Source organism: Lacerta agilis, chromosome 1, assembly GCF_009819535.1.
Source record: "Lacerta agilis isolate rLacAgi1 chromosome 1, rLacAgi1.pri, whole genome shotgun sequence".
NCBI classification, from domain to species: domain Eukaryota; kingdom Metazoa; phylum Chordata; class Lepidosauria; order Squamata; family Lacertidae; genus Lacerta; species Lacerta agilis.
The window spans coordinates 75,981,206-75,994,349 of record NC_046312.1 but is presented as its reverse complement, the minus strand read 5'-3'; the positions used below and the strand labels follow the sequence as shown (position 1 = coordinate 75,994,349).

The 13,144-nt window shown below is 39.0% G+C and overlaps 1 protein-coding gene across 1 annotated transcript in view; it reads left to right on the top strand.

The window, feature by feature from the left end:
* CHKA (choline kinase alpha) overlaps positions 1 to 12,864 on the top strand; it is a 29,931-nt gene extending 17,067 nt beyond the window's left edge. Inside the window, exons 3-12 of the mRNA XM_033156065.1 lie at positions 1,329 to 1,382; positions 3,602 to 3,715; positions 4,107 to 4,240; positions 4,685 to 4,789; positions 6,074 to 6,132; positions 6,602 to 6,689; positions 8,189 to 8,297; positions 9,452 to 9,558; positions 10,639 to 10,720; positions 11,707 to 12,864. Coding sequence (XP_033011956.1) covers positions 1,329 to 1,382; positions 3,602 to 3,715; positions 4,107 to 4,240; positions 4,685 to 4,789; positions 6,074 to 6,132; positions 6,602 to 6,689; positions 8,189 to 8,297; positions 9,452 to 9,558; positions 10,639 to 10,720; positions 11,707 to 11,766 — 912 coding nt within the window. The 3' untranslated portion in view covers positions 11,767 to 12,864. The remainder of the gene's footprint in view (positions 1 to 1,328; positions 1,383 to 3,601; positions 3,716 to 4,106; positions 4,241 to 4,684; positions 4,790 to 6,073; positions 6,133 to 6,601; positions 6,690 to 8,188; positions 8,298 to 9,451; positions 9,559 to 10,638; positions 10,721 to 11,706) is intronic.
* Positions 12,865 to 13,144: the final 280 nt, after the last annotated feature.

Here is a 13,144-nt window from a genome sequence, read left to right as displayed (position 1 = left end):
CTCTCTAATCCAATTTGCTTCTGATAGATTATACCATCACAGGGGAGCATCAAGCAGTAACTACTTCTAGGTGATATGCAGCTTTCACTGCTATTCAAGAAGTAGTCAGTGAGAATATGGGGGCACTGACACATTATTTGTATAACATTGCTATTTTAATATGTAGTTGTAAACTTGCCCTTGTGAATATTCAAGATGTGTGTTCATTGAGAGGGATGTAGTTTTACTCTAGCATATACTTATTCTTCTTAATTATAGCATTCTAATGGAAATTATTATTTATGGAAAGCCATTTATTTCAAGCTGGAGCAAGGCAGCTGTGAGAAATTCATAAGCCTTTAAATAATTGGTGTTGGTTATTTGTCCATTTGGTTCTTGGAAAAGAAATATTAGAGCAGAAAAAGTATCCTCAGTTCCATTGTCCTCATTTAATTTTTATAATTTTAATTGAAGGCTTCCTTTAGGGCCCTCTAAAGTAGCATTGCAGATTTGCAGCATTAGTAGCCATAGTAAACTACTGCTTAAAGGAACTGTAAAATGGAATAGGCCTTATAGCTTTGAAGTTCTTAATGAACTACAAAGATTTTATTTCTGCAATTTTAGTAAAAGCATGTGCCATTGAGTCCAGAAGCTTAAGCACAACATGGGACCTTAGAAAATGCTTTGCGATAGGTCAGAACAAGCATGCTTCAGTTCACTAGGTCTGGAACTGATAATTGCTTTGCTTGCTTATATTGCTCTGAGAAATGACGTAAGATTATATCTAAAATGCCTTAAATATTGTTGTTACTTTACAGTAGAAAAGAGATCTGTCAACAAGTTGTAACTGGGATAAGTGAGTGCCTCCTTTATGTGTAAAACTAGATAAAGTATTATGTTTAAATAGTTTGTGAATATTGCTATATTTCCTTTAACTTGTTTCCACTGTTCTACTGGCTTGCTAGCTTGCATCTTTGTTGCAAAACTGGGTTTATAGTAAAGCTTCACTTGGTCCTTCCATATTTGGATGCTTCTATGTACAGTAATAGGAATTTGGGGCTCCCAGCTGCTGTAGTCATACAGAAGACCACATCTCGTGCTAGTGGTCTTGTATGTTTTGTCTCTATAGGCAAGCTGATATATTAGGTTTCAATGGCACATCCTTTTTTTTAAGTATCTAGAGTGATGTCTCATGTGAAGTGGTGTTTCTCAGCCTAATACTTTGTCAGATGAATATCAAGTAAATAGCTGTAAGACTTTCCGAACCCTCCTAATTGTGATGGCTGCAACTTATTGCTTATGTTGATTTTCAACATCTCATTGTAAATGTTGACTTTTCTCATTCATAGAGGTCCTGTAATAAAGGAGGCTCTGGACAGGCTCAGAAAGAAAATGATTTACAAGTAAGTATTATCTTTTTTTGTTACCATATCAGGCTACTGTTATAAAGTGCAATATGTATTTGATTTTTTACACTCTTAGAGCTGTTTTTTTAAACAATTTGCTCATGTCTAGGTCCTGATTGTTTGTTTGCTCCAGTGTTTCAAAAACAGTGCTTCCCCCCCTCCCTGTCTTTGGGTTCTTACATTCTGTAATTCTAGTCTAGAGGGGTCTGCATGGTTCCCCTGCATAAAATAGGTTTCAGTAGCAAATACATGACACGCGTGACTGATACTACAGTTTGTAAATGGATTTGAGGTATAACACTTCATCCTGTGGGTTCATACAATTTATTCGCTTTAAGGGTTGTTAACAGTAAAGCATGCAAAACATCTGTGGTGACCTGATCAAGTTTCGACAATATTACTAGAAATATTTCTAGGCTATTCTTCTGTCCTGTCACATGATGTAACCCTGCAGCTGTATTTGTATAAAATTATGTAGCACTGTAATTCACACTCCAAGGTACAGCAGTTCTTCATAAGCAAATCTGTCAGGGAACTGCCCTCGGCAGGGCGGGAGGTCTTGTTGATTTACCGAGAGCCCAGACACCACCTCAGTAGTGAGACCTCCTCAAGCGGAAAGAGCGGCACCACCTCCAGTGAGGAGGGGCAGGCTGGAAACAGCCAGCCAAGGCAAGGGCTTGGAGATGATGCTGAGAGCCCCAGCACGCCTCATGAGTTTCGCTCTGAGGGGAGCACGCCACTTCCGTCACCCCAGTTGCGCAGAGGGGTCAAAAGGAGACAGGGGAGGCGGCGCTTTGGGGTGCCGAAATTCTTATGTTGGGGTCGCAGCCGGAAACCGGCACTCCCGGATTCTGCGAGCGACTAGGACGGTCATGTTTTCATGTTCTCTGCACTTTAAATAGCCTGCACCAATAAACTGTTAAAAGACAGTTGAGACTCATGCCTGATTACTCGTGAGCAACCCTAACGCAGACCTGACAAAATCCATTTAAGATAAAAAGTTGCAACTTGCTGCCTGATCCAGCACAGACCTGCTGCAGAGAAAGTGCCGCAGCCTACTAAAATTACTCATAAAGCGGAGACCTTTGAGGAATATGAATGCATCTTAAAATAACTACTTAAACATGGATCCTATCTCTGAAACCTGAGTCTACATTTTTGTAAATGCCTAACTAAAACTTTGAAGGATTAACCTTGAAAGTCTCCATTTGAATTAGACCAATAACTTTGAAGTTAAAAATTAACACCATTCATTGCCTAAAGCTTATTCTCAAATTGCTTTCAAGAGTTCTTTGAGTAAATCATTGGTAATTATAAAAGCCTTTATTTCTAAAGGTGCAATGAATCGTAAGATAAAGACAAATCTGAATTGAAACTAATGTATTTTTACTGAAGTACATCTGAACTAAATAATTAGCTCTTGGATCCAAAGTATATGGTGGTACTTTCTAGTATGCCTCTTTGAACTAGCAAACTTATGCAGACTACAAACATCATTTTTAGAATCACATCAGCATTCTGCTTAAAAGACGGTCAGTAGAACAGTATATATTGGTATTTAGTGTAGTGGAATGTGTGCTGTAGGTCTACTTTGTATAAAACTGGCTACCAAGGTCCTTATTTAGCTTCCAAGGTTGTTTCTTCCCCATTCTTGCCCACCTGGCATCATATGCAACATCAGGTGTAGGGCAGTAAAAGATGCGGCTGCAAATGAATAATTGGGTATCTTAAAAGTGTGCTCCTGGTTTGTTCCTTTTCCAGCTGGATTTGTGCTATGGTTTTATGGCTGGTGAAAGTAGTACAGTAGTCCAAACAACTGGAAGACACTAGATTGGTGAATGCTTAGACAAACTTAGAGAGGCGTACTAACTCTCACAACAGGGAACTTCAGTTTATAAACTCAAATGGTACTCCTTTATTATTATTTTTTTAAGCCACTTGTTCTCATTCTTAAACTGGAAGCTGGTATTACAACCCACCCAGTTGGTCAACAGGTAGCCAGTAATTCTAATACTGTGATAGCATAATCTAAGTCTTACACACTTTTTATTGCACATTTTGCAATAATTTGAATACTGCAATATTCTGTATCTGATTTCTATATCTGAATCTAACTGATAGTTGTAAATCTGTTTTTGTTAATCTCCTCAACCATATCTCCCTTCATATTATATTTATTATATAAGTACCTGTTTCAGTTACTTTGTTTTCTTTAGGGTGCAGAAGCTGTGGTTCTGGAGAGTGTTATGTTTGCCATTCTTGCAGAGAGAGCTCTTGGACCAAAGCTCTATGGAATCTTTCCACAAGGCCGGCTGGAGGAATTCATTCCTGTGAGTGCCAACTATTAGTATGTGGTAGTTGTAACTGAATAGGACTGTGTCCTCCCTTGTGTGCTAGCAAAGATAAATGTGGGATATCTGCTAGTGTGTAGCTTTCTGTAGTTTGATTTGACATAAGGAGAATGGAAGCTGCTGTCTGTTTTTGGATTTAACTCCTTTTAGCTCTTAACTAAATGGAGCAGAGTGTACTGTACCCTACTCAGTAGTAGAGGAACCTGTGGTAAACTATAGAAGTGAGAAACCAAAGTGCACCCCACTCGCTTCCTAGGTTCCTTATATTTGTTTTTCATCGTTATAGGTTGGTTGTTTCAACAATAAAATTGATATTGAAATTTCCAATGCTTGTATTCCTCCTAATTAATATCCATGCTATATGTTTCAGAGCAGGAAGTTGGACACGGATGAACTGGGCTTGCCTGATATATCAGCAGAAATAGCTGAGAAAATGGCTAGGTTTCATGGCATGAAAATGCCATTTAATAAAGAACCAAAGTGGCTCTTTGGAACCATGGAGAAGTAAGCAATTGTAATTTTATTGTCTATCATGTTACATAAATAAGAGATTATTTATTTAATAATAAAACATAAAATCACAACATAAAAACACTATATGTGAATATGTTTGTGTCTGTGTGTCTGTGTAAACCCCACACATCATGTTAAAAAGGGCATTAGATGTTGATCAACCAAAGGACTGGTTAAAAAGGAACGTTTTTGCCTGGTGCCTAAAGGTGTATAATGAAGTTTAATGCCACTTATTTCAGCTCAAAGAAGGGGTTTATTGGAAGCTTGCCTCCTTTTTTGTGGTGTGGAAGGTATCTTTCCTTGGGCTAATTTGCAGTTGCCAGAAAGTCTTTATAAAGTTTGTTTTATTTTTATTATACAATTACTTCGTGATGGTTATAGGGGGAGAGGAGGGAAAACTAGAAATACTAACTGTTCAACAAAATCTTTGTACAGGTACTTAAACCAAGTGATGAGAATCAAGTTTACCAGAGAGTCACGTGTTAGAAAACTGAACAAGATCCTCAGTTACAACCTGCCTCAAGAAATGAAAAATCTACGGTAGCGTTCTAACTCTTGGACAATTTTCATTTGCTTTACAACTCTCAAGTGACTGCAGACATTTTCAGTCAAGCATAACATTAACTAAAGAAACGAGCAAACACTTCCTTGACTTGTATTTTATTATTGTCAGTGGATATTCCTAAACATCTAAGTATATAATTACATTGTAGCTGATTAAGACAACAATGTTTTGATTGCTTAGCTTGGAAGTTCCCTTTTTAGTGCACCACACAATGAAATTTCAATATAGTCAAATAGTCTAGCGTTCATTGGGTCTGTGCACAATGTTTCAGCAAGCTTGGTCACTTCTGTAGAGTGTTGTCAGTTGCAACTTGGATCCATAGAGATAGTCAAGGTAATTTGGGTTCCATACTGTGGTATAGCAGAAGTCTTTAACCTAGTTCTCCAGTGAGTGAAATACAGTCATACCTCGTGTTACGTATGCTGCGGGATGCATATGTTCAGGTTACGCACCGCAGCAACCTGGAAATAACAGAACGCGTTATTTCCGGGTTCACGCATGTACAGACGCGTCAAATGATGTCACGTGCATGTGCAGAAGCACCGAATCGCGTCGTGCACATGTGGCGCTTCATGATACAGACGTCACAGGTTACGAACTGGGCTCCGGAACGGATCCCATTCGTAACCAGAGGTACCACTGTAAATGATTAGATGCTTTAGAAATGAAAACTGCTTCTTCCTTGGAAATACTTTAACAAGAGACTCTTGCAATGCATTATAATGTCAACTTCGCTGTGCACATACAGGCAGTAAAGGAATCTCTAGTAGGTCTCCATGGCAGAATGTAGACTTGTTAAAAATAATAATTCTGGAGGCACTATGTGGTTTCTCTGCCCCACCATCCACAATCAGCATACTAAAGGGAGAAAAGAGAGAATTTGATACATTAGAATCACTAGGCAGACCATCACTGTTCTATAAACACAGTTCCTAGAGTGGGGGGAAAGGAAAGCCAGCAAGTGCCTAAATGCACTTACTTACTTACTTGCAGTGCTTTGCCTTTTCCTTGGAGTAGGAGTAGGTACAGGAAAAAGCAGCTTTAGTGGACACACAACTTGAGGAGTTTTGATTGAGAAGAGTTGTAATGTCTGCTCCTGAGGTTCTTCAGTGGAGGTAGGCAGCAGAGAGCTGAAAAATATTCTTACTTGCCTTACACTTTCAACACACTATTTTCTTGCTTGTCTTTTAGTGCTTAAGTGAGGGAACAGTTGACATTAGAACTACTATTCAGTTTAGCTCTCTCTCTCTCTCTTCCAGGTCCTTGCTTGAAGCTACTTCATCTCCAGTTGTGTTTTGCCATAATGACTGCCAAGAAGGTACCATAACGCTGTTGCATTATTTTAAAAATGTAATAACTTTGCTTGAATACCTTATATTAAAAGGATGGTCTGTTACAAATTAAAGTCATTAGTTTGAGATAAATACCATATAATAATTGAAGGAATAGGAATATTCTGTTTAGAATCTAGAACGGGTTATTACTGGGGAAAGGTCTTAAGGCTAGATTGAGACAGGCTAAGTAGTTATGTAAACCATGTTGTATCTTCATTTATGTTGCAGGATACAGTGAAGAATAATTTGGGCTATATTAAAGCAAATCAACTTTGTTCAGCAGCCCCTGCTTATATTGTATACTGTGATAAAATAATATGGCATGGACAGTGCTGTTCTACAGCAAGTTTCCAATATCCCATCACAAGAAAGGGAACCTAAGTTGAATAGAAGTAGGGATAGGTTATTTCAGTCTTTCCCAGTGCTTACTACTTCATATCTCTCTTCTCCCAGGAAATATTTTGCTTCTTGAAGGTAGAGAGGATTCTGAGAAGCAAAAATTGATGCTTATTGACTTTGAGTACAGCAGCTACAATTATAGGTAAATGTTGGACCTTTGTATTATTTCAAAAACGAAATTTCCATCTTCGTTTCCCAGCTTAGTTTTCCTCAACTGTATTTCTGTACTTAGCCTTTTAGTTGTCTCTTGATTCATTGAGATTTCCAGTGTTTCCCCAAGTTTAATAAAATAACTTTGTGTTTGCATCTGATGCTTTAAAATCAGACCACTTTGCTAAATGCTGGAAGGATTTTGAAAGTTTTTGCCAGATATATTTTGATTGTGTTTATGCTACATAGTAGCATTAAAAAATTGCCTGTACGTACTCTCTTTCCAAACTCATGTTAGTGTTCTCGAAGCTACTAACATGAGTTTGGCCAAACTGCAAGAGGCAGTGAAGGATAGGCGTGCCTGGCGTGCTCTGGTCCATGGGGTCACGAAGAGTCGGACACGACTGAACGACTGAACAACAACAACTCTCTTTCAGTTAGTAAAATGTAGCTGCAGCATTTTGTTTTCTTCTAACATTCTGTCTCAACAGTACCTGGCTAGCTTATTTGTGGTGTTATGAATGGAAATAATGTCCACTGATAATGTTTATGGTAAAGCTCATGCTTTACATATATAACATCCCCAGTTCACTTTTTTGTATTTTCAGTTACAGCAGTTGTTTGTTTGTTAAACTTGTTTGTTGCTTTATCTTAACTAAGGTAACCCAAAGCAACTTAAAGCCTCAACAGAGATACATTAAACTAAGAAGAAAAAGTAATATATTAAAAACATCCTCCTCACTTCTAAAAGGTCACAGATAGTTAATGACCAAAGACCTCGTTTTAGAGGAAAGTTTTGGCCTGGAGCCTAAAAGATATATAATGATGGTGCCAGGTGAATGTCCCTGGAGTAAGAGTTGAACAATAGTGGCCTAGACTAAATATTTGATGCTAAATGGCATCTGCAAGCTTCTCAAAATTAGGGGTGTATTAGTTGGTGATGATAATTTTTTCTGCCACTGTACTGTGATCTCCTTTCCCCAAACACATTGGGAATAATCCCTGCTGTGGGCCAGGCAGGAGGAAAAGATGGTGGTAATAATGATGCCACTTGAATGCTGCTCCAAAAAAGAAAAAAAGAAAAGAAAAGAAAAGTATAGCATTGTACTGTAAGTTACCTATACAGTGAATTCTTAGTGAATGTCTGGTCTTTACCTCCTGCACAACAGATACATGCCCAAGCCTCATTCCAAAGTTTTCACTTTTGCCTGTGCTTGGAAGGTGGGATTCTTTAACATCTACCTACATTTACTGTGTAATCATATTTGAAAAAAAAAACAAAACAAACAAACAAACAAAACCCAGCTTCTAGGAGCAACCTGACCTCAGACCTTGGATTGAAACTTGTTATTCATATATATGACATGGATTTCTATGTTTGTAGACCAGTAATAAATAGCCATGAAATGGTAATTTGGGAACAAGCAATAGTGTGTGTGTGTTTTGCAAAGCTTAAAAAATTCCTTAAATTTTGAATATTCTTCACTCTAGAGGGTTTGACATTGGAAATCATTTCTGTGAATGGATGTATGACTATGTGCATGAAAAATACCCATTCTTTAAAGCGAACTTCCTGAAGTATCCCTCAAGGAAGCAACAGGTGAGCAGTAAAACAATTACCTTGAATTTTGAGGTCTTCTGACTCCATTTCTAACTACAGTGGTGCCTCGCTAGATGAAAATAATTTGTTCTGCGAGTGTCTTCGTAGAGCGAATTATTCGTCTAGCGAAGCACCAATACAAACCGCTACTTTCCGCGACGAAAAAAATTTTTTTTTGTCTTGCGAGACAGCCCCATTGACATTTTCGTCTTGCGGGGAAGCCTTCCACTAGTGAATGCCGTTCGTCTAGCAAGTTTTTCGTCTAGCGAGGCATTCGTCTAGCGGGGCACCACTGTATCTGGCTGGATGTGAAAGGGATTTCATTTCAGAGCTTAGTCTGTGGGTGATTGTAGCCAGTGTTGAAGCCAATGTTGCACAAACAGATTTCTAATCGTGCATCTGGACTTCCCCTTCCACTCCTGCTCCTTGCAGGTCCCTCAAAGTCTGCTCTAGAGCGCCACCCAATCCCAAGCAGGTTTTGAGGGGCATGCAAGGGTGAAGTCTTATTGTGTAGCCAAAGTCCATCTCACTGACAGGCAAACATAATTGGATCTCTCTGTATCTTTAGCTTTACAATTTGTCATATTCAATTTTTTGACATTGTAAAATCTCAAGTCCTTTGGAATAAATTTTCTGAATTTCAGTGTTTGCTTGAAGAGCATCTAGAGTTGGAGGCTATGTTTATTATTCAGTACTCTTGTGCCATTTTATACATAGCCAGTTAGTAATTGTTTTGCCACTATAATACTAAATCACATTTAGATTATTATTATTAATTTCCACATTTTGTTTTCTTCTAACATTCTGTCTCAACGGTACCTGGCTATTTTCCATATGTGATGACCTTTTTCTGGGGGAATTTTTTTGGATAAATTTCTTACTTTTGGGATTCCAAAAATAGAGGTCGTCTTATACATGGGGTCGTGTTATACACACACAAAAATTGATAATTAAATTTCCAAACCACCCTTCAAGGATCACAGGTTGGTTTACAGTATAACACAAAAATGCATAACGTAAGAAACAAAAAAATAACCACTCCAGCATAGGTTGTTTATTTAGCCAAAGGCCTGGGAGAAAAGGTGTGCCAGTGATTTTAATACCTATTTGCCCCAATGACTGAGCCACTGTTCTGACTGCTTTGTGCTTTTCAGCTCCACTTCATCTCCAATTACCTAGTTGCATCTCAAAGCGGGTTTGAAAATCTGAGCAATGAAGATAAGTCCAAAATAGAAGAAGAAATGTTGGTTGAAGTAAACAGGTAACCTATCTTTATTCTGGATTTACTGTATGTGATCCTGTTACTGAATCTTGCTTTCAGTGAAAATGTATATTGTACATGCTGTCTTAAGAAACCTTAGCAGCGTTTAATCTAGCCTGTGCTCTGAAATGGTTAATTTTCAGCATTGAACATCTAGAAGCTATTTATCCTTAAGAGTAGGACAAGTAGGGACCCATATGGGATATTATCCATAATAATTTGTCCTGACTGGTTGAGCTCATTTGCTGCCTGCTTTGAGAACAGCTGCTCCGATTTTCTAGAACTGAAGCAGAGGGGGCATCCAATGGTTAAAACCACATAAAGTATTCACTCTGGGACATTTTAAGTTCTAAACAGCAATTCAGAGTATTGTTGTTGATCTTGAAGCCCTAAATGACGGTTCTAGGATACCTTAGGGGCCATTTTCTCTCATTCCAGCCTGCCTGTGCCCTAAGAGGCCCTTCTATGGAGAGGCTGAGGTAACATTGGTTGACATGAGGGCTTTCTCAGTGACTGCACCCAGATTTTACAGCACCTTACCCCATGAGATCTATTTAGACATCCTGCCTTTTCAATGACTGGTTAAAAGTTCCCTGTCCTGGCAAGCATTTGTCTTGCTGGGCATGAGAGTTTTATGTGATGGACCCTCACTTTTAGAATGTTTATCTGCTGAACCTGCATGGCAGATTCCTGCATTGCAGGGGGTTGGACTAGATGACCCTCAGGATCCCTTCCAACTCTACCATTCCACGAATCTGATTTCTGTTTTTCATGCTTTTACTTTATTTTTATGACTGTGGTTTTAGCTGTTATAAGCTGCCTTGAGTAGTGCATATGTACGGGAAGGGTAGAGCCTAAGTTTTCTACAATAAACAAACCACTCCAGAGGCAGAGCGAGAACACATCCTGAGTTGTCCTCCTTGAGAAGTTGCATTTCTTATGTATCCTGTATGGTTGAAATGAGCATGCTGTTGATGTAACAAATCCTTGACTACTTCACTTTGGTCAAAAGAGGCAAGGGTGAATTTTACATTATATACTGGAACGTTTTAAAAAAATAATACATTGTGTTCTTGACAGGTTTGCCCTTGCATCTCATTTCTTCTGGGGTCTGTGGTCCATTATACAGGCAAAGATATCATCTATTGAGTTTGGATACATGGTAGGTCTTCAAACTTTAAATGCTTAATGCTCAGCAGTGTGATTACTATGTCATTGTAATCTAGATTACTCTACCTGATAATTATTCCCCTACCAAGCCTATGTTTGTACATCATTCAGTCTAACTGCCAGCCAGCCAGGACAGATCTTTGTTGGTGCAATACTGGAGTTGGTAGTGTGTATAAGACCTTAATGAAGGGGCAAGAACTTCCTCCACAAAAGAGCCACATTCCTTCAGGCGTAATGTGTCTGAGGCCAGAGGCAAAAGTGGGGATGTCACAGGTGTGCATGCAGATAGACGTGAATGAATTTGGGAGGGGTGGATAGATATACTTCCCCCCTGTAATTTGCACTGGGGGAGGAAGCTCCCATTTGTTCTAGTGGTAGGTTTTTCCCACTGTAAATTTCAGATTTGGGACGCCTGCTCTAGTTTATTAAAACCAGAGTGGAGAGAGAAAAATGTTAAAGTCTCCTGAATTTGCTGCATTTCTGAGCTGACAAGGGAGACAGGTGTCTCTCCAGAGACAGTTTGGAGGAGGAGCGGAGGGAAGGCCTAACTGGCCAGATAAAAATCTTCCCTAGACCAGAGGCTCACCATCTCTGCCTTAATGGATGCTGCTCTTAACACCCCAGAGAGCTGTCCATCGACATTACAGATGCCTCACTTCAGTTATCTCAAGTTGGCAACTGTGAAATCACCTACGGGTATCAGTTTGATTTCTCCCATCTTATTATTGCTCTTCGACTTACTTTCAATAATATCCCTGTAATATTCAGTGACAAGACTTTGAGTGGAAATATAAATGTAGTTATCCTTTGCGTCCATATTGTATCAGTAAGGATTTAACCTATGCAACAGCTGCATTCAAGGCAGGTTTCTGGCATTTCGTGCGAAATGTGATAGTTTGGCATTCTTTAATTGCTCTGGCATTAGGACAGAATACAAAATGGCTCTGCCTTCAACGATAATACTTTTACGTCACTTAGGACTATGCACTCTCAAGATTTGATGCCTACTTCGACCAAAAGAGGAAGCTGAAAGTGTGAAGGTTGAAGACTGGACAATCTGTTTCTGTACTGTATAAGGAAGGCAGCTGGGCAGAAATTCCACTGTGCTTAGGCTACTGTAGTTGTAATGAAGGTTTTGCAAATTCCAACTACTCGGATGCAATGCTGAAGACTGCACAAAATGGCTAAGTTTACTTTTTTTTTACAGTTTCATAAGTCCTTGGAACGAGAATTGACAGCTGAAGTATAATATAACAGTGCAATATCAAGCTTTTTAATCTAGAAGGTATTATGAGGGAAACCTTGAGTTTTAATGTGAACCATCCCATACTTCAAGAGTAAACAGTGTTAACTGTGGGTACCTATTTTAAGTAAGATATTTTTATCAAATTATCTTAATGCATTCTACATTTCTAGCATCAATGGGAAAACCACAATTTTGTTTAGGGGAAGTTATACTGTGAATTTTGGCTGAAAACCCATTTGAACAGAGGCTGTTCTTATGGGATATGTCAAGCTATTCATCTCCTGAAAACTACTGGTGAACTAACACTAAAACATAATGGCTAAAAATCAATGAAAGGGTGCATTCTGGCTTCTCTTTCCATGCAGACTAAGGTAGCTTTCACATTCTGATATCTTGGTAGAACAAGGTACTACAGCTGCATCTCCAACTGGAACACACGAGTTGCTGTCTGATTAGCTCATTCCACATCTCTGACCAAGGATGTGCATTCACTGCCCAGCAACAGTCCTGCAGTATTGCATTGTTGTACAGGACGTTCCCTGCGCAGGCAGCACTGGGATGAGTGCCTTGAATTCCTCTACCTGCCCCCTCTGGCGTGAGGGAGGAAGAGAGGGGCAAATGAGATGGGGAGCAAGCGAGGAACATTTGACCAATTGTGGCATGCTGGTGCCTTGTGGGGGCACACTGCTCCTTGTTTAAAACCCTGCTGCTTTCCCCATCAGATGAGTGGATGTTTCTTGTGCAGAAAAGACATTAAAATATATACGTGAACTTTACAATAAGTGTATGTTACTTTGAGAGCTTCTAGAAACATATCTTTTACCATCCTTATTTGACTTGTGCTTTCTGCTAACATGTATTGTACAAATAAACTTTTTTAAAGTCTTTAACCTTTTGCTCTATTTGATTCTTACCATGCGGCACATGTCATTTAAATTTTACCAAATTCTCTAAATGAAAGGTATTGTAAATATGGATATTGTAGCATGCCACAAATGAAAGCGAGCTTGAGGATTTTATGGTGTTAAGTGCAAACTTGTAATAGCACAGAAATGAAAGATTCCTCATGGTGGGCTATGTTGATCTCAAGTCCTGTGTTGCATCCGAGCCAGATACAGCCCAAAAGGTGGGAACTAGAATAATAATGCCTCTTAATAAGAAATAGCCAGG